The 21,476-nt window shown below is 36.7% G+C and overlaps 1 protein-coding gene and 1 pseudogene across 3 annotated transcripts in view; one reads left to right on the forward strand and one right to left on the reverse strand.

Annotated features, from left to right (window-relative positions):
- Positions 1–1,152: 1,152 nt before the first annotated feature.
- LOC150094178 (thiamine pyrophosphokinase 1) overlaps positions 1,153–21,476 on the forward strand; it is a 110,600-nt gene continuing 90,276 nt past the window's right edge. For 2 of the 3 annotated variants that reach the window (XM_090412221.1, XM_090412222.1), the window contains exon 1: positions 1,377–1,537. In XM_090412221.1, the coding sequence (XP_090268347.1) occupies positions 1,382–1,537 (156 nt within the window). In that variant the 5' untranslated portion in view covers positions 1,377–1,381. Of the gene's footprint in view, positions 1,193–1,376; positions 1,538–21,476 lie in introns of those variants that run through there. The other variant, XM_090412223.1, reaches the window with a different exon arrangement.
- LOC150094179 (V-type proton ATPase subunit H pseudogene) lies at positions 12,321–13,735 on the reverse strand (annotated as a pseudogene).

Here is a 21,476-nt window from a genome sequence, read left to right on the forward strand (position 1 = left end):
ACACACACACACACACACACACACACACACACACACACACACACACACATGTATGTATGTATGTATGTGTGTGTGTATATATATACACACACACACACACACACACACACATATATATATATATATATATATACACACGTTTTTTGTCAAGTTATTTGAAACGTTTTGAAACTCAGGGGCTACCCTGAGTGTCGAGTCATCAGAATTCAAGGAGTACCGGCCTACCAGTCCGGAACTCGGGGGAGGGGTTGGGCGCCGTAGGCGTCGGGGGGATCCCGATACAGGAGCCTGTGTAGCTCAGTGGATGTGGCGTTTGCATACCACCGCGCTAGGCCGTACGAAGGAAGTCTTGGTTTCGAGTCTAGTCGGCGACTAGAGGAAATTTTTCTAAGCCTTTTTTCGACCGGTTCCCGAGTTAGTCGATCTCTGGCACGGGCAAGCAGGTTTTTCCTCCCGGAAACTCGGGTTTTTCGTCCTGTAAACTCAAGAAAATCGACCGTAGAACCCACATTATTTCAGACATTAAATATATTGTGTTAGGGTTAGAGACCACGAGATGGCGGCACATTTGAGCCGTCTCTCTTCACTGCGTACCGCTTAATTAGTGATAGCCTTGGGCCATCTGTCTCTGATTGGGTACCAGTGGAGATTGAACTGCCCACTCAGTCTCCAAAAGTTAGATAGGGCTAAATGGCCTCGCCTACTCCCGTATATACGGGAATAAAAAGGCGTTAGCTGATTTTTTTTTTTTATATATATATATATATATGTGTGTGTGTGTGTGTGTGTACTAGTGAGTTTGCTGTTTCTGATAGGTGATGGGAAAGAACTCTGTGTTATCTATAAAAATTGAGAGAATGTGGTTACAAGTGGGTGACTTCTTGATTTAGTCCTTTCACTTCTGGATATTACTACTACTAATAATAATAATGCTATTATAGGCTGCCTTAATATCACTGTAGCCTGAACACCGACCTCACTTCAGTTTTTTTCTGTGATGCATTCTTTGTGATGTATTCTTATGACTGTATGTATGTCCCATTAAATCAAGATTTTTGAGATAAAAAGAGAAAAAAAAAACTATACCTACTCTGAGTCGGAGAGTCTCCAATTTAGGGGGGGGGGTGCATTCAGGTAGAAGAAGTGGTTGTAATTGTCTGCCTCACTGGCTGGTTAAGCCTTGAAATCATTGGTAGTTTCATTTACTTTCTTTGGGGAATACAAGACGTTAGCAGATTTGTGTATTTCTTTATATTAATGTTACACACTATAAATAAAAATTAAAAAAAAAAAAAAACGCTTAAGCATCTAACTAAATGACCACTTATGGTCATTGTCGTTTATACGATTCTGGTTTATGAGTAATGGCAGTCTCTGTTTAATGCTTCTGGTAACGGTTGGTATGGCGTGGGGTTTAGTTCCGGTTTCCGTGTGTCATCATTTTTGTCGGTTTTCACAGTATTTTATCCGTAATTACAGTAAACTTCCTCTTAACTTGTGTTACAGCAAACAGATTTCTAATCGGTTTGTTAGAGAAGTAAGTGTATGAATTATTTTATTTCGGCCTGTAATTCTAATGTGAGCGGATATTTTATTGGTTGTTTATTATTATTATTCTCCAGGCACTAAATTGCACTTGTAAGTGTATTTGGGGATTGTTGATGGATTAAATGGTGCACAGTTGTTCCTCAGAGCATTGGCAACTGAATCCCCACCCTAATCGTGTTCTTTCTCTCTTTCCACTTCACACACAAAATATTTTAGAACTTGCAGCATGTTACTGTTGAAAAGAAGTCTGAAAATGCGAACACAAATTTAACTTCTTTAAGAGAAGAGGAAAAGCATTCTAATGTTACATAGTATTTACATTCTTTAATAAGTGAATGATGGGAGACCTACCAGTTAGCCTAAAATGCAAACTTCATAATATGATCATACTACCTATGGATCACAAACATGGTAACTAACAACTTAACAAGCGACCAAACTAAGAACGTGCCAAAGAGCAATGGAAAAAAGTATGTTAAACATCAAAAAGGATATAAAAAATAAGAGCCCTAGAAATAAGACAAAACAAAAGTCACTGATATCATAAGAACAGTAAAATCCCTTAAATGGAAATGGGCAGAACACTTTATGAGAAAACGAGATGACACGTGATAAACTCGCCAATTACTGAATACTTGGAGAGGGAAAGAGAAGTAGAGGTAGACGGAAGACCAGATGGAAGGATGAACTTACTCTAACAGCAGGACCAACCCGGTCAAGAATGGCCTAAAATCAAGCTGAATGGAGTAACATGGGGGGGAGGCCTTTTGCTCAGCAGTGAGATTCTACAGGCTGACAACAACAACAACAACAAACATCTTATAATGAAATTAATATGCTTTTGTTCCACTTTCTGACCCTTTAATTTCTTATTGCATTTCGTATGTGTGAAATAATTAAAAAAAAAATGAAGCTATCTTAAAATATCCCAATATATGGCCACTCTTTCTAATTGGTGAAGGGATGACATTTCAGTTACAATCAGATCCTCTGATGCCAGAACCAAATGAAAACTCTTGAGCCTCTTGTTTCTTCTACTACACATTGGCTGAAGCATTCCAGAAATTTCATTCCCTTGCTATTACATGCTGGTTCATCTTCCCAATTTATGCTGCTGAAGTTGAAATCTCCCATAATGATCACTTGTTTTGCACTAGCCAAACTCAACTGCCTAAACATTTCTTGCTCAAACTGTATAGCAACATCCCACTAAATACCATGCCTTGCCAACTCTCTTCACATCATATGCTCACAAAACCATTAGTGCCATTTCCCTCCAAATCCTCCACTCTGAGAGGACACAACTCATGACTTATCATAAGCAATACACCACAACTGCATTTGCCCTTCGTATCCTGCCAAAATACACCTAAGTTACATTATTATAATTCACACAGTATGCCATTAATTTGCTCAGCTTTTATTCTACTAGCCTGACCTCAAGTGAGGGAAAAAAAAACATATCAAAGTTATATCTATTTTTACATGGCCAGAGAACAAATTTATATTAATTCTTTTAATACTTATGTCAATAATTTAACATAAGCGTTTGTTATATTAAGGCAAAGATCATGGAGTACTACACTCCTAATTATAATTTATAATGACCTATGACAACAAAAGGTTATGTGAGTATAATATGTGCCATCCATATTCTTGAGATTTCTAGACCATTATCATTGTTGAAATTAGGGTGATTGATTAGAATTTCACAGGCCTTAAATTTTTCACTCATACCAAATTTTGGTGTGATGTAATGAACGAGTACCTTTCCAGTCATTTCTGTGTAGTATCCAGGACATGATCAGAAAGGCCAGATTTACCATAGTTATTAGATTAAACATTATTTATGTTCCTTTATCCCAGATAGGAATTGTACATCCAGTTTCACATTCATGAGGCAGGTTTCAGATGCACTGAATGTGATATACTTCAGGGTGGGCCATGGAAGGAAGGGGATCCTCAGAGAAGTTGAATAAGTTCTTTAATTATGCAGGAAGTTTAAATGTGTAAAGGAGGATTCTCCTTTCATATTTCATCCAGCAATGCAAACATCAATACTTGCCTCTTGTTCCTGTTTTGTTAAATTTTTTTGTGCCAGCCTTCTCCCATATTATTATTAAATCAAGCCTCCCAAGAACAATATCCCACAAAAGGAAATCAATTCTTTAAAAGAACTATACACTAAACCATATTGTTATAACTAAAGCAGACAAAGGTAATGCAACTGTGGTGATGAATTTAGCTGAATACGAAAGCAAAATGCACATACTATTACAAGACCAGTGTACATAAGAAATTATAGATCATGATCCCACTAACTCTCAAAAGAATGAAGTTTGCAAATTATTGAAAAAAGTCACTTCCTTGCCAAAAGAAATAGTTAACAAACTCAAGCCTTTTCATGTTAAAACAGCCAGAAATATATGGAGCATCTAAAATTCACAAACAAGGTTAGTGAATTTTAGATGCTCCATATATTTCACCTTATTGTGGATAGTATAAACAGTCCTACATAGAAACTTGCTAATCATTTAGCTAAATTACTAGCCAATTTCACAAATAATTTGGCCTCCTTTGTTAAAAATTCTGTTCATCTAAAAAGTATTTTAGAAAACCATATCTTAAAAAGTTCAGATGTAATGATTAGTTACGTCTGAACTTTTTTGATATCACTTCACTATTTACAAATGTACCGCTAATTTACTTGATTTACTAAAGTCACATTTTCCCTCTGATATATTTTATTATTTTACATGGAATGGGAAGACATACAAACAACCAGATGGTCCCCTCTTACCTAATTTCTACATAGAACACTTGGAAAAGTTAGCTATGAATACAGTCACTCTCAAACCAGTGGTTTGGCTATGCTATGTCAGTGATGTGTTTGCTATTTGGTGACATGGTCCAGACACACTGGATATATTTTTAGTTCATTTAAATAGCCAACACCCTAAAATCCACTTCACAATAGAACAGGAAGCTAATGACTGTCTGCCCTTCCTGGATACACTAATCACAATGCTTCCAGATGGTTCCTTATCTTTATCCGATTATAGAAATCCTACACATACAGGGAGATATTTGCACAAACAGTCAACTATCATCCAGCTCAATGGTATGGTATCCTAAAAAAAAACACCAACTCACAGAACTAGGGCTATTTGTTTCAATGACAATGCTCTTACTACTGAACTTACTCACTCAATCACATCTTCTTAGCCAATGGCTATAATCTCTATAGGATAGAAAAAATACTAAATGCTTCCCCAGAAATACTCTCCATTGCCTACCACACAAGACCGCAACAAAACTGTTACTATCATATACATTCAAGGCACTTCTGCAAAGATATCTAGAGTTCTCAATAAATATCAGTTATGCACCATATTTGAACTCAAATTGGCAACTCTCATCCATTCATCTAAGGACAAACTCCCTTCTTTATCACATCCAGGAGTTTATAAAGTGCCCTGTTCTTGTAACCAAGCTTACTATGGACAGACAGGAAAAACTGTTGACATCTGTTTTGGTGAACATAAAAAATACATCTGGCACTATTGCTATGGCAAGTTGGGTTTAGCAGCCCATGCCTTGAATACTCCTTCACACAGAATCAGATGGAAGAAAACAAAAGTGCTATGCAGAAGTCATTATAAGTGAGAGAGATTGTTTTTGGAATCAACAGAGGCTTTAAAACACACTTCAAACCTCGACAAGTATGGCTGTATAAATTTACTAGAAATCTGGGAAACAGTCATCTTGAATCTAATTAATATTTGTTTTCTCTCTTTTTCCAGCATAGATGGTTCCTAATTAGGACTTTAGTTCCTTGTGCTGTCCGTTTTAATTTTTTTTAACTAATCCCAATCAAATTCTTGTTGTTTCACGTACTGTGACAAACTGTTTTTGTGCTCTGAAGATGCTGGATATAATACCAGTGAATAAGTTAAATATCATTTTCTTATCATTCTGTGTTGAATACTCCTGAGAATAACTAACATCCTACATTATTAGTTCTATCTTCATCTGCCATTGTTTTCTCATTCACATTCTACATCTCGGTTGAGCATTATGGTCAGTGCCGTAACTAGGGCATGGCAAAAGAGGCGCCCACCATGGGTGAAAGAGGCACCCGCCACTGGCACAAAACGTAAAAATGTAAAAAATAAAAATAAATAAATAGATATAAAGTCCACTATTTTATATTGTATTTTTAAATTTTGGCAGTACGGCGCTTTTTTCAATAATTTTTCAAAATTTTTGTCATTTCATATTTGGGTTAGGGATGCAAGTTAGACATTTGCCACAAGTGCTTCATACCCTCGTTACTGTACTGATTGTTGTCATAATACTTTACTACATGCAGGATGTCCACATTTATTATTATTATGTGACACCTCCAGGGAGTTCAGACTCATTGAGGGAGAGTGTGCCAATAGCATCGAACGATTAAATCCCTTCCAACTACTAACCACGCTCAAACTTGCTTAACTTTTCGCGTGAGCCATTAGTAGCAGAAGCTCTACCAATCGACCAACCTGGGGACATCAGCTAGTAGCAGTTCCCCAGACAAAGTGATCCTTTGCTTTTGATCCAGCTGCTCAATTTGTTGGTTGTCAAGTCTTAAAAGCAAGTCAGCAGATGATAGGAGATATAATGAAAGAGGTACCTGTAGTTGTCTGTTGCCCGGTTGGCTGTTACCCAGTTGTCCATGATCCATTCTAGGATGGCAAAAGGATCCAAAGGAAGATAGTGATCTAAATGGATTGATGCAATTAGTAGTGACTTAGAGGATCCAAGTGTAAGATTTGAGTATTGGAGACCTAACAAATGACTTAGGAATTAGGAAGAAAATTGTTAGTAGGAAGCTAGTAATAACTGAACCTTAATTATGTAACACTATCATAGTATTATCCTGTACACCCCATGAATGTACTTATCAGGAATTGATGTTACATTTGGAAGGGGGAGGTGTTGTGTGTGTGTGGGGGGGATGTATTTTTCTGTACTAGTTGTAGTCATTGGCTAAGGAAGGTGTTGTATTGACAGCCTTGGTGACCAAGTGGTTAACATACCCACTTGGGTGTGTATATATATCCCTGTGGGTGGAAGTCATATGTTAAAAGAGACAGAGAGAGAGATAAAAGTAGTTCAGCAGTGAAGGCCATATCTTGAATCCTGAAAGTAAACACATTTTGTTATTTTTATTAGTGTTTATAATTCCATATTGTTAATAACAGTCGTGTGACTATTAGTGAATTTACCCACCTATATGGGTATGTGTATTTCCTGTAAATAGTGGAAGCCAAGGGTTCATTTCGACGAAGTGTAGTCAAGCTATCCAGGAAGGACACTGTTATTTATTTATATTTATTTTCTCCTAGGCCATTTGAACACATGAAGCCAAACATATTGAATACCTTTCTAACACATTTGACCAGCCAACATCATCCTAGGATTTAATTCAGTTTAGAAAAGGAAAATAGAAACAGTCTGCCCATCATTAACACATTTGATTACTTACCATTAGGAAGGATTGGTTTTCATTATCTACAGAACACATGCCCACACATGTAGATACATCTACTAATAGTCACACCATCATTAATAGGACAAAACCGATTTGTTTAATGCCTTCAGTACTTAACTTAAACACGTATGCAACATCCTCTTAGCCAATGGCTACATCAGACATGTGCACCTCCATATTTAGATCAAAGTAAATCTATAACTAAATCAGAATTCAGAAATAACTCTGAAATTCTGAAAATATAACAAAAATCGTGTGGCAATCTAGTGGCCTTTAGACTGCATAAAAATTTGACATCGTTTATTTTCTCTTCCAAAGATTAGCTATAACCATGGATCATCCTAATGTTGCTCTGCAGCTTTACTCATGCTTACCATGGTCAAACTGGTAAGACAGCTTACATTAGAATTTCTAAACATAAAGACAGCATCTGGTAGTACTATTGCTATCTCAGGTCTTGCTGACTATGCTTTTGGATACCTATCATAGAAGCTATGGGAGAAAGGCCTTGCTTCATAAATCATGAACGACTTCCTTTCCTTTACTTTATAGTATACAAGCTCAGCAAATTTGGGCACATAAAGCAACTTTATATCTGGGGAAACTCATAGTCTTTCAACCCAGTGGTCCACAGCACTTAATCATCATGCTCACTAGAAGGCTTATATTAGATTAACTTTAGATTTTCTTTTGTTTCCTTGCATCAGTCTCACTTAATCTATGTAGTGCCTGAGTGCATATATCTTTATCTGTGTATTGTTCCTTGAAAAAGTCGGTGAAGAACAAGCTGGATTCAGGCCAAATAGAGGCTCAGGAACAGATTTTCACTTTACCACAGATAGTTGAGAAATCATGGGAATATAACAAAGATCTGTATTTAAGTTTTGTAGATCTGGAAAAGGCATATGATAAGTGCCAAGAGAGAGGCTATTCAATATGCTACAGTTATATGGTGTCAATGGGGCATTATATCAAGCAATAATTAGTCTTTATTTGAGTTGTAAGTCAGCAGTTAGAATTGAAGGAAGTACAGGAAGATGGTTTAATGTTAAATCTGGTGTGAGACAAGGATGTATATTATCCCCTCTTATTCATTATCTATATGGATCACATTATGAAGGAAAGTGGTATTAAACATGATATCAAAATTTGAGGTGTTAATCTCAGCTGTTTGCTTTATGCAGATGATGTTATACTTCTAAATAAATTCACTACAAGTCTGCAAGATTCCCTGACTAAATTGAATAACTGTTGTAACAGATATGGTATCAAAATAGGCAGAAACATTGAAAATATCAACTGCATTGTGAATGGAGAACTTATAGAACAAGTAAAACATTTCAGCTATTTAGGCATGATTTTTAGTGAAGATGTAAGTTAAATATAGAAATAGACAACAGGATCAACAATTATATGGAATAACAGAGAAATTAGTCGGAACACTAAATTAGCTGTATACAAGACATTGTTCAAACCAGTTTTAACTTATGGGTCTGAGAGCTGGGTCAGAAGTAAAACACTTCACCAAAGACTAGAGACCGCAGATATGAGAGTCCTGAGAAAGATTAGAGGCGCGAACAGGTGGCATCAATGGCAATATCATATTAAAAATGAGGATATTAGGAAAGAACTTGACATTGTCGGCATCCAGGAATGCGTTAACAGAGCTAATCTCAGGTGGTATGGTCACTTAAACAGAATGGGTGAGGAAAGATTAGCAAAACAAGTGTTCTCTGCCAAGTTTCCAGAAAACGACCCAGAGGAAGACCAAAATATAGGTGGATTGATATGGTACAAAGTGCCTTAGACAATAGAAATATAAGATCTGATAAGTTTGGAGTCTTGACAAGTAATAGACTGATTTGAAGGAAAATTGTAGATAGGAAGTTAGTAATGATGTAAATTTTTCATGTAGCACTATCATATCCTGTACACCCCTTGAGGGTATATATATCAGGAATTTGATGATGACGTTCCTTGAAAATTTGATTTAGACAAAAATGAAATTATTTTAGTGTATCAACCCATTACTGAATATACCAATACGAATGATATGTGTGAGATCAGGAAATGTTTGCCTGCTAAGCTGCCCCCCCCCCCCCGATATTTTCTGATCCTTAGTTCACCTGCACTGTTAAACATGCTATAAATTTGTAGCCTTTCACAAATAGGATTGACATAAAAAAAAATAATAATACTAATCGAGCACAATAAATTATTATTGTTATTATTCAATATTATTATTACACCCTCCATGAAGTCGACAGACTCATCATGGGAGGTTCATTCAACTGACAACATATTTATCACATGGAATCTTAAAGTCCTTAACACTATTTGCACTAACAACACATTCTGGTAATGCATTCCGTTCACTGACAATTCTCCATGTAAAAAATCTACTCCTTACAACCTTCTTCACCATACTTTTACATAACTTCCAGGAATGATCTCTGGTTCTTCCACTCTCACCTTCTACTTTTTTTATAATCCCCTCTGGATTAATCTGATAAAAAAACTCTCACCAACTTAAACGTCTCTATCATATCACCTCTCTTTGAGTGATGGAGAGTTGTAGAGTAGGTGCTCTCCCCCCGATGAGTCTTTGGAGGTGTCATATGATAATAATAATAATAATAATATTATTGCTAGGGTTGCAAATCGTAGTGCTACTATGATAAGAAGTACTCTAACATCAAGGATAAGGAAGTGGTTGTGCCACTGTATAAGGCACTGGTCAGACCACACGTGGACTACTGTGCTCAGATCTGGTCACCTGGTTTTCAATGTGATGTGGAGACATTGGAGAGGGTCCAGAGATGGGTAACTAAGACAGTATCAGGAGTTCTCCATAGCCAGCATTCCAAACTCCTAATATTGTCTTAGTTACCCATCTCTGGACCCTCTCCAGTGTCTCCACATCACATTGAAAACCAGGTGACCAGATCTGAGCAAAATAGTCCAAGTGTGGTCTGACCACTGCCTTATACAGTGGCACAACCATTTCCTTATCCTTGCATGTTATTATTATTATTATTATTATTCCTGATACCTCCAAGGAGTCCGAAGACTCATCGTGGGAGGACACCTTACCTCTACTACGAATCAACGCCATCTACCGCCCACCTCCAACACCACCACAACTAGTAATTTTTTTTGTCTGTAAATTGCGTGTGTTCTGAAGGGCCGATTTGTATGTATGCGGGATGAAAAACCCGAGTTTCCGGGAGAAAAAACCCTGCTACTTCCGTATGAGATCGGCTAACTCACCATCGATTGAAATCGACCAGATAAAGATTCCTCCCGTCGCGACGAGAATCGAACTTAGGCCTATTCCAATCGAAGGGCGCAATGTACCGTCGTTCTTCCAATTGCGCTACGGAGGCGCTGTTAGAGTACTTCTTATCATAGCAGCACGATGATGTGCAACCTTTGCAACCCTAGCAATATTATTATTATTATTATTATGACACCTCCAGGGAGTCCAAAGACTCATCGAGGGAGGGCACTTACTCCACAACTCTCCATCACTCAATCCATCAACTACTACTACTTTCATCATCTACACCAACACCATCTACTGCCAACCACTGCCACTAGTATTTTCACAGACAAGCACAAACATCCATGCCAACAGCGGGAATTGAACCCGCAGCCTTTTGGGTGGAGAGCGGATACGCCAACCACTCGGCCAACCAGGCCAGCAAAAAAAAAAAATTTTTTTTCTAAAACTGCAAAATTCATCTTTATTTCATAACCAATATTATGCACTGTTTCTTTAGTCTCTCTACTTTCTTCTGCTTTATAAAAATCTGTGTTGCAGAATGCAAAGATACAGAGTAATATAGTATTGAGTCAATTTCATTAAAATACGTATTTAAGAGATAGAGCAGCAAACAACAAGAAAAAGAAAAGAAGCACAGAAGCCCATAATGCTTGAATAAAAGTCAAAGAAGAAAATGCTCTCCATAATGTCTGTGATTGTTTATTTACATTCACCAAAATATGCTTCTCTAAGTTGTAATGCATATCATAACATATTATTTTTATATTTATTTATAGTCCTTTATTTAAATAATAAAGGACTATAAAAATTTAAACTTAGATGTTTAATACTATTTTTTTAGAGAGGTGGGAAAAAAAAATCTTCGTCCAAAACAACACAGTACCACAAATTTGATTGAACATCAGCCAAACTAGGTATGGCTATAACTTAAAACAAAAATCTTAGTTAAATCTTAATTTCATTATTCAGTATCTGTTCTGGAATTGAAAACATTTGAATCTATCAATAAAAGTCAAGATAAAAACTGTAGTCAATTCTCATTAGACTTGTAAGATCAAAGATATAGTTTGGTTGTTTGCAACATATGTTATAGTGAATCCCCTTTTAAACAGTATTGAAACTAAAGTTAGCTTTACTGGGACTTACTATAATCATTATTCTACAGTCAGATGTGACTACAATAACCTATTACCAATATTCAAGGGACTATATTTATTCTGAGAACTTTTCTCTCCTCATGAAGTGTACAGTAAAAAGATTCAATATGAAATGGCTAGTCTTCTCATTCTTAAAATTAAATAAAAGTGCGTTCTTATCTCTCTGTACCACTTAAATTATTTCATTCAAACAACAAGATATAGAAGATATATTTTTAAACAGCAAAATTTAATAGTCAAGTCAGCCAACATTTCTTCCACTAAATAAATATTTACAGCACCTATTTTTAATTACTTTAAATTATAAGTACATTTCACATTTGTGACATATACAAATAACAATATTTAAAAATACTTTAAAGCAGATAATTAAAAAATTGTAATTATCATCAAAAAAATTTTAGAGAAGTTATTCCCTTATTACTTTATAGAGACCATTCAGAATTTAATATATACATAAAGAATTAAAAAAGCTATATGCATTTTTTGTACAATATAACAAAACCACATTGCGCACAAATACACATATACTGCTGGTAAATAACTTACAAACAGCAACTACAGGCAAAATTCCTGTATGCAGTTATTCCTTGTTACTATCATATGCTTTTGTATATATAATCTAGTGACTCCAAAAATAGTAAAAATTAGGGTATTGTTAATTGAATAAGGAGATCTGTTCATCAAAATAAGTCACATTTTAACTGGTTACCAACAAGTCATTCATCACATCATTTGGAATGTCTTTCTATTACAAATTATTTTTAGAGGGGGAAAAAAAAAAAAAAAAATCCTAATTCCGATGTTTTTCATCTGCTGCTGCTACAACTTGACCAAAGGAACGCGTTTCTTTTTTTAACTGTTTTCCAAGATATTCCCAATTATGAACCATTAATTTCTGTACAACAATAAAGCTTGGTATCGAACATTAGGGTCTTCATGAGTAAGAAGTTGCATGACACGTTGTTTTCCACCTAACTGTTCAATAACATGTTTGCCTCTAGGATAGTGCTGGACATACTCTCCAATGTCATGTGCTGCAACACTCAAAACTAAAGGATCCTTACTAGTATCCAATAAATGAATCAGAACTTTCAGTAATTCATAATTCTTTTCATTTAGCCTCATGGTGTTCTCTCTCCAAAATTTTCTGAATTATGAACTGGATTCCATTCTAAACGACCAGACTTTAATTCTGTAGAATACTCATCAAATGAACTCAAATCCTGTACCCTTGCTTGCAGGGTTTCATTCAGAAATATAATATCATCAATGATATCAGGATCTTCATGTTTTCGACCCTTAATAATGTGAAGCTGCTTCATGATACCATAGCAATTGCATTGTCTCTACTGATTTCTGGACTCTCTGGTTTCTCTATTAAATTATGGAAAGTTGCCAAAACTATTCTGGTTATTTTCTCCTTGGAAGCTTCACTTAAAATATCAGTCAGAATAAACAACATTGAATTTGTTCATTTTTTCAGCTAACACATGATTAAAGGTCATGACCCAAAGGCAAAATGTTAGTTGATACTGAACTTGAAAGTTGACCCATCCAGCAAGTGCAGTAATTAATGTAGAAATTCCATCCACTCCAACAAATGCAATTCTGTATTCATCTATGCATAACATCATCTGAAGACAATGAGCTGCAGACTGGATATATTCATTTCCAGGCATTCTAAGTTGATCCTTTAGCCAAGTTAAATAAAAGTGTAGATCAGGACTGTCCATTAATTCAGAACTCCAGCAGGTAATTTTGGCAATGATTCGACTAGTCATGCTCATAATAAAGCTGTCAGATCTGTTTAGAAGATTAAGAAATGGGCTCCACACTGAATCACTTTTCCTTTTAGAATATCTAGTATGTTTGAAGAGTTTAACTCTACTCTTATCCTCCTGTAACATGTCATCAATCATAATAAATATATATGGCAATGTTTGATCCTTTGCAATATGTACAAGCAAGTTAAGGAATGTTTTTGAGGCTTGATTCCAATTATTACTTAAAAGAGCTTCCCTTTGTTTGGGATCTGATGAATCAAATTGTGTAATAAACTTATAATCTTCCTGACTAATCATCTGACTGAAGATAAGACACCCAATTGACCCTCTGAGATCTAATATCATTAGCTGTTTGCTGTAAAATACTTTTGGCGGTCAGACTGTTTTCTGCCCTGATCAGTAATCTTTGTGCAGCATTCATCCTTTTTCCTTCAACTATCTAGAATAAAGTGGCCCAGGAGGTTCCCATATGGCCTCTAAACTTCAGTCTGCTGTCAACCATCACTCCCAAATCTTTAATCTCATCCACTTCCTGCAGTAGGGCACCATCAATATAGTACACAGCCTTACATTTCTGCACACCATATTAAAGATAAATAAAGACTGTGGAGTGTGTTTGATGGCAGAAAAGAATCGTATAAGAGGGATGGCCTGCACTTGAATTCATTTGGCATCAGGAGCTTGGAAAAATTACTTATTGGTATGAAGGCTAATGCAGAGAGTCAAGGAAACTAGTTCAAGGGAGGAATGGGAAAAATGTGTGTGAAAATTCAGCTATGGTATGCAAACATGATAAAGTTATGAATGGCTTTGAACATGGTTATGTATCTGGCAAAGGAGTGGAAAAATGTGCTTTGGGTTCGGAATTTTCGAGGGAGGGAAAAGAGAAAGTTCTATAACAAGGCCGGATAGATTGTATATCTAATTATAAGAATAGACTCTGTGGTAATTTATTATGTCTATACAACAAATGCCAAGAAATTCAGAAACAAAGGGATTCAATAAAGTTCGTTGCTTTATTGAATACGATGTGGCCTAAGATTGTTGGAATTAGTGAAACCTGCTATCAGAATCAGATATGGTAACTAGGATCAAGTGTAATGGGTATACTATTTTTAGGAATGACAGAAGAGATAGGAGAGCAGTGGGGGGGGGGAGAGTACTACTAATGAAAGCAGCTGACTTAAGTCAATTTAGGTAGAAACACAAGAAAAGAATGATCGTAACGATGGTTTGGTACCCAAGAGGCTAAATTGGCGATGCATTTCTTCATCCACTGCATCTAAGCTACCAGGTCTGGTGGCTTAGATGCAGTGGATGAAGAAATTTTATACCTCATGGGTACTAAATGAGTGATCATTATGGGTGACTTTAATTATTCAAACATTGCTTAGGTAGAAGAGAAATCTCATGATAAGAATGAAAAGGAATTTATTGAATTGTGAGACAACTTTCTTAAACAGCATGTGAAAGAAGGAACTTGAGGTCAGAGAGTGTTAGATTTGTTCATTCATACCATCAGAAGGGGTCTCTGTTAAGAATATGACTATTTTACCACCAGTTGGTGACAGTGATCATGCTGTGCTTTCTTAGGAAATATCTAATTATATTGATGTTCCCATTAGAACTGGTTACATGCTGAACTATAGAGATAGAAATTATTATCAACTTAGGAGAATACAGTTGATCCCTTGAACAACACGGAAGTTAAGGATGCTGACCTCCCATATTGTTCGAAAATCTGCATATAACTTTTGACTCTTAACTACTAAAACTACAAAAACTTAACTACTAATAGCCTACTGTTGACGGAAGTACCGTTTACAAACAGTCGATTAACACATTTTATATGGTATGTATGTATATATACCATATTCTTACAATAAAGTAAGCTGAATAAAGAAAATGTTATTAAAGAAAATTACAAGGAAGTGAAAAAAAATGTACAGTACTCTACTGTATTTATCAATACTGTAGGTTTATTGACAGACATACAATTCATCTGCTTACAAGATGAATCATATGTCTGTCAGTACCTACATCAATATTGTCTTATATGATATAAAACACTCTATATTATTATGTATTACTAACACTAGACATCAAAAATGAAAAGAAAATGTGAAAAAGAAATTCATATTTATTTACAGGTATCCCTTAATGTGGCTCAACTCCAGGAGGTGTTTGTGTTATAATAATAATAATGATTCATGAATTGATAACGAAGAAGCAGCAATATGATTGCTTTATGGTAGCCTAGTGCAATTGATACATTGCTTTGTAGTCTAGCTATACACTAATGAATGAATCATTATAAAATTTTATTTTATGCTAATTAATTAAATTAATAAAGTTAATTTTATGCAGTTGTAATTAACCTGCATCTTTATGTTTGTTTACATTTCTCTTGACTGCAAATGGCCATGTATGGTTTGTAAGTGTTTGTTTGCGTAAGTTTTAATAAATTAAAAATTTTTATAATATATATATTTATCATTTGGAGATTGAAATGCCTACTCAGTCTCCAAAAGTTAGATAGGGCTAAAACAGCCTCGCCTACTCCCTATATACGGAAATAAAAAGGCATTAGCTGATTTTTTTTTATGTAATATAATGATAAAATAGACTAGTATCTACATATATTTTATGCATTAATAACATACCTAACTTTTTCTTATTTTTTCTAAGCTACACAGTTCATATGCGAGTTTTTTCACATCTCAAATCTCAAAAAAATTTTCCGGTATATTTATTCATAAAAAAACCCTGTATAAGTGGATCTAAACTGTTCAAACCCCCATTCAGTAACTGATACCATGCGACCAAAGATAGTACAAGTTACTGAATGGAAAAATGTCAGCAATGCATGGTAATCGTTGAAAAAATGCTTAAATGAAGCGGTATGTGATTGTATCCCTAGTGTTTGAAGAATAAATAGATTGGGAGTGAAATGAATGTGCAACCTTATTAAGCAAGAAATCTACAAGAAGATGATGATGTGAAAAGAATATCATGAGAATAGTTGTGAAATATATAAAGCTCAGGCCATAAAAAAAAAGAAAACGATTATTGTGCAGAATGCTAAATCGGAGTATGTAAAGAAATTGGGTATACAAGCTAAAGGCAATTCAAAAGAATTTTATCATTATGCCACAAGCAAAAGAATGAATGAATATGGAAGAATAACTTTACTGAATGCAGGCAGTACTCTAGTGTGAGAAGCCAATGAGATTGTTCAATTAATGGGTGCTCACTTTACTGAGATATATCAACCAGGTCTATGTAACATGGTGCACAGTGCTACTACTACTGTATTGGATGAAGAGTCAGAGGTGCATGAATGTGAGGTTGAAGAGTTGTTGCATAACCTGGATAAGAATTTGTCAATAGGGACAAATGGAATATCAGTATGTTTGCTAAAGGAATGTTCAGCAGACTTGGCTAGGCCTTTCACATGTTTTGTATAACTTGAGTCTCAGCTCATACCACAAGAATGGAACTAATGTATGAGTTCCATTGTACAAGGATGGTGCAAAAACTGATATCTAACTACTAACCTATTGGTATCTCTGGTGTGGTAGTGAAGAGTTTAGAGAAGTTGGTAAGAACTCGCATGCGAAAATGGGTAGACAAGCCGCAAGGAGCAGCATGGATTTACTAAAGGAAGGTCGTGTTTTAGCAGTTTGTTCATATTTTATAACATTGTTAGAACTGAGTTGGATAAAGGGAATGAATACACTGTGATAATGTTGGATTTTGCTAAGGCATTTGATAGGATACCACACAAAAGGCTGTTGCATAAACTGGAGCATATGGGATTGGAATATAAACTCTTGACTTGGATCAGTGTGGTTAATAGACAGATGTCAAAAAGTGGTATATGGTGGTTGTGAATCTGCCAGATTTAAGGTGACCAGTGGTGCACCTCAGGGTTCAGTCCTTGGGCCATTGTTGCTCTATCTATACATTAATGAAAATAGGAAGGGATCTAACAGTAGATGTGCAATTGTTTGCCAATGATGCAAATATAGGCAGGGCAATCAGTGATGATACTGATATCCAACACTTACAAAATGATTTGAATAGGCTGGAAATTTGGGCAAACAAAAATTGCTGTCAGTTTAATGTTAGTAAGTGTAAAGTTATGCACTTTAGCAGACTTTTCCAGAGACATGTTATATTAGCCGGGGGTATGCTACAAGAAACTGATGAGGCTAGGGATCTTGGCGTAATGGTGAATAGGAATTTGAAGTTCAAAGGTCACATAGCAAAAGTTGCAAATACAACTCAAGGGATAATTTCTATGTTGAAGTGAACCTTAACATGTAAGGATAAGGAAGTCATTTTGCCTCTTTATAAGGCCTTGATAAGACCTGGATTATTGTGCACAGATTTGGTCTCCCAGGTTCCAAGGGGATAAAGAAGCTATGTAAGGGTGCAAAGAAGAATTACCAAGATTATATACAGATTATGGGATTTAGATTATGAGGATTATTTGCAAGTATGTGGGTTACAGACTCTGGTTAATAGGGGAAAGAGAGGTGATATGATAGAGGTCTATAAGCTTTTGAATGGGTGTTATAGGATATTGTCTGATGAAATTTTTTGTTATATTGAAGATGGTGAGAGAACTTAGGGACATCTATGTAAGTTAAGTTTGTTTGCGGTCAAGAAAGGGGTGAGAGCTAGGTTTTCATCTCACAGAGCAGTGAGTGAGTGGAATAGTTTGCCTTTAGGGGTATTAAGTGCATCTGGTGTGAATGAATTTAAGAGAAAGTATGACATCCTCTTTGGGTGATTTATCGCCTCCCTTGGTGAGTCCTCGATTCCCTGGAGGTCTCAGACAGTAATAATAATAATAACGCCAAGAAATTATATAGTGTTTTCTTCTTCTTCTTCTGCAGCTTATCCCACTTAAGTAGGGTCGCTGTTTGTAGTGATTCTCCTCCACATCCTCCTGTCTTGGGCTCTATCCACATCCAAGTTCTTTATCCACAAGTCCTCCTCCACCATCTCCCTCCATCTCTTCTTTGGCTGCCTGCGCTTCCTCCTCCCCCTGCACATCCATCTGCATGACCTTTCTTCCCACATACTCGTCCTCTCCTCATCACATGACCAAACTATCTCAACCTTGCCTGCTGTATCTTTGTTCCTAAATTTGCAACTTTCACCGTTCTCCTTACATAGTCATTTCTCAGACGATCCTTTCTGGTCACATTGCACATCCACCTAAGCATTCTCATCTCCGCTACCTCCATCCAGCTGATGTTATTTTTCCTCAGGGTCACAGTTTCCATAGCATATGTCATAGCTGGTCTCACTACTGTCCTGTAGATTTTGCCTTTTAGATTGATTGATACCCTCTTATCGCATAGCACTCCAGCCATCTTTCTCTCAAGTTCCTCCATCCTGCATCTCACTTCCTTTTCAGCCTCACCATCCTCTTTCATTGTTGAACCTAAGTATCTAAAGTCCCTAACCTTCCTGATGACATTTCCTTCCAGCTCCAGATCTGTCTCCTGGCTGCCATCCACTTTGCAACACACATACTCTGTCTTACTTCTGCTCAGTCTCATACCTCTCTCTCTTCCAGTACTTTCCTCCAACTTTCCAGTTTAGCTGCCACTTTTTCTCTTGATTCTGCACACAGCACGATGTCATCTGCATATGATATAGTCCAAGGCTCGTCTTCTCTCACCTACTCCATCACCACTTCCATCTCAATATAAACAGGAAACTCAAACAGTTTCATGCTGAATATAGTAAATATATAAAGTTTGGCGAGTCCAAGCATAAGCAAATACCTGGATAGTGTTACAACTGACCCTAAAGGGAGTGCAACACTGAGGCAACTCATGGTAAGGGTGGAGCGAGCTCCGATCACTATTCTTGATATTTCCCCATAATGTGAAACCCAGCTCCTAGGAGCTGTATTACTGTTCTACATTATGAGTGAGAAAAGGTCACTACCCAGACCAGTTTCAACCTTTATTGAGGTCTCATCAGTGAGTAGGTAGACCTAGAAATACCAAGTTTGTAGCGAACAGAACTTACATATACCCTACTATGAGAACTTACATATACCCTACTGTTCGCTACAAACTTGGTATTTCTAGGTCTACCTACTCACCGATGAGACCTCAATAAAGATTGAAACCGGTCTGGGTAGTGACCTTTTCTCACTCATAATGTAGAACAGTAATACAGCTCCTAGGAGCTGGGTTTCACATTATGGGGAAATATCAAGAATAGTGATCGGAGCTCGCTCCACCCTTACCATGAGTTGACTCAGTGTTGCACTCCCTTTAGGGTCAGTTGTAACACTATCCAGGTATTTGCTTATGCTTGGACTCGCCGAACTTTATATATTTACTATATTCGGCATGAAACTCTTTGAGTTTCTTATTCGGCTATGAAACAATATGGGATGTAATATCCCTTATCTTAAATAAGTTTATATGTCGCCGAATTGAAGCCTTTGGCTCTTCATATAATTAATAAACAGGAAAGGACATAATGCTGACCCTTGATGGAAGCCAACTGTCACTTGAAAACTTTCTGTCTCTCCCAGGCAGGTATCCTGCACCAACCTGACATATTTCTCCAGTATCTTCTTCTCCCTCAAACATCTCCAAACTTCTTGCCTTGGCACTCTATCATAAGCTTTCTCCAGATCAATAAATCCAGCTGTAGCTCCCGTTGCTTCTCTCAAAACTTTTCCATCATCTGCCATAACCCAAAGATAGCATCTGTCGTCGATCGACCAGGCATGAAGCCAAATTGTTCCTTTGCAATCTCCACCTCCTTTGTCAGTCTTCCATCAAGAACCCTTTCTAGGATTTTCATTGTGTGGGACATCAACTTTATTCCTCTATAATTCTTAGTCTTGTGCATCCCCTTTACCCTTGAAGATGGGACAAGAATACTTTCCCTTCATTCCTTGGGTATATTTTATTTTCCTGTTGACAAACTTTTATTAACAGGTCCAACAGCAAGTCAATTCCCTCTTACTCCCCCCCCATACACCCAGTGCCTTCCATGCCTTCACTGGGATCCTGTCAGGGCACACCGATTTTCCATTCATCCTCTTTATGGCCTCCTTCACTTCCACTCTACTAATGTTCTGCACCATCCCCTCATAATGCTGCCCACCTTCTCTGTGAATCCTTGCATTTTTTTTCATTCAAAAGCTCTTCAAAGTATATTTCCATCAGTTTCTTATATTCACATCCCTCCTTAATACTCATCCTCCAGAGTCTTTGATCTGCCTCACATGAAATATGTCCTTTGATGCCTTATTTCTACATTTTGCCAATTGATAAATTTTTTTGTGTCCTTCCTTTGTTTCTACTTGATCATAAAGATCTTGATATGCCATGGCCTTTGCCTGCACAACAACTCTCTTGGCTTGTCGCTTTTTCTCTCTGTCCTCTTCCACTCTTGACTCGTCCCACTTCTGCTGTGCCTTTCTCTTAGCGTCACTGCTTCTTGTGCATTATTATTTCACCACAACCCTCCTTCTGCTCTCTAATCTTTCTGGATATTTCACCAAGCACCTCAATTGCATAACTTAGAATTGCTTTTGAATTATGGTTCCACCAATCTGTACACTTTCTAGTCCATTTGAAATCCTCTCTAACACCCTCTCTCTAAAACGGTTCCTAACACTCTTTTCTTTTAAGCGAAACCGCTTAATTGTCTTCCTTCCATGGCTTCCAAAGGTTCTTATCTTCGACCTTATTTTAAAGTCTATGCACAGCAGCCAGTGTTGATGCGTCGCTTGATCCGTTGGGATTACCTTACAATATTTTTGCCTTAAAATGTTTTCTTCTAGTCAAAATGTAGTCAATCTGTTGTTGCCACTTCTAAATGTTATCAAATGTTCTTCCCTCTTGCAGAAAAAGGAGTTCACAATTGCTAGATCAAATGCACTGCAAAGTCCAAAATCCTCTCTCCTTCCTGGTTCATCATTCCCACTCCATGGCAGTCATGCACCCTTTCACAGTCCCTATTCTGTCTCCCTATGTATCCATTCAAGTCTCCTCCTCCTACAATCCCCATCTTGTTTTCTTCCAGTTCCCTCATTTCTTCATCTAGCACATTCCAGAACTCATCTTTCTCTTCTGCTGTACAGCCAACTTGCAGGGCGTATACACATAAGA

This window comes from Typopeltis vanoorti, chromosome 22 (genome assembly GCF_054136105.1).
Source record: "Typopeltis vanoorti isolate ZY-2024b chromosome 22, IOZ_Tvanoo_1.0, whole genome shotgun sequence".
NCBI classification, from domain to species: Eukaryota; Metazoa; Arthropoda; class Arachnida; order Uropygi; family Thelyphonidae; genus Typopeltis; species Typopeltis vanoorti.